The sequence below is a fragment of the Notothenia coriiceps genome, unplaced genomic scaffold, assembly GCF_000735185.1.
Source record: "Notothenia coriiceps isolate Sejong01 unplaced genomic scaffold, NC01 NC01_scaffold00037250, whole genome shotgun sequence".
Taxonomy (NCBI): domain Eukaryota; kingdom Metazoa; phylum Chordata; class Actinopteri; order Perciformes; family Nototheniidae; genus Notothenia; species Notothenia coriiceps.
In genome coordinates, this window is record NW_011369951.1 from 12,627,895 (window position 1) to 12,628,425 (window position 531).

At 40.3% G+C, this 531-nt stretch overlaps 1 protein-coding gene across 1 annotated transcript in view; it reads right to left on the reverse strand.

The window, feature by feature from the left end:
• foxp1b (forkhead box P1b) overlaps nt 1-531 on the reverse strand; it is a 29,735-nt gene that overhangs the window by 17,549 nt on the left and 11,655 nt on the right. Inside the window, exon 3 of the mRNA XM_010796334.1 lies at nt 39-126. Within this exon, the coding sequence (XP_010794636.1) occupies nt 39-126 (88 nt within the window). The remainder of the gene's footprint in view (nt 1-38; nt 127-531) is intronic.

The following is a 531-nucleotide window of genomic DNA, read 5'->3' on the forward strand; positions in this document are numbered from 1 at the left end:
ATAAATATTTTGGGCCAAAACAAACGGAGAGACAATACCTGCAGCTCCAGCTGTTGTACGACCTGCATCTGCACCCGGCACTGGGCCGTGCTCCTGTCGTCCAGGGCGTGCTCATTGTTAAGATGCCTGGAAAACAAAAAACAGGGCGGAAAAGTCAGTTTGACTTCTGCAGTTTGTCACATGTGGGAAACTGGTAGAAAAAGGCTGGTTTAACCCGTAAATGGTTTCTGTACCCTGGGAGATACAGTCATTTGGAAGTCTGTACCCATGTGTAAAATGGGTGTGAAAACAGTTTAATTACTAAGAAATATGAGTGTATTATCGGTGTTACATGGGTGTAATATAGGTCGAATAACAGTGTAATTACTGTGTAATAACAATGTAACATGGATGTAATATAGCAGTTACTTGGGTGTAATATTTGTGTGAGAATGAAGTAATATGGGGGTAAAAACAGTGTAACAGGGGTGTATCAATGTGTCATATAGGTGTAATAACAGTGTAATATGGGTTTTATAACAGTGTGTGTAA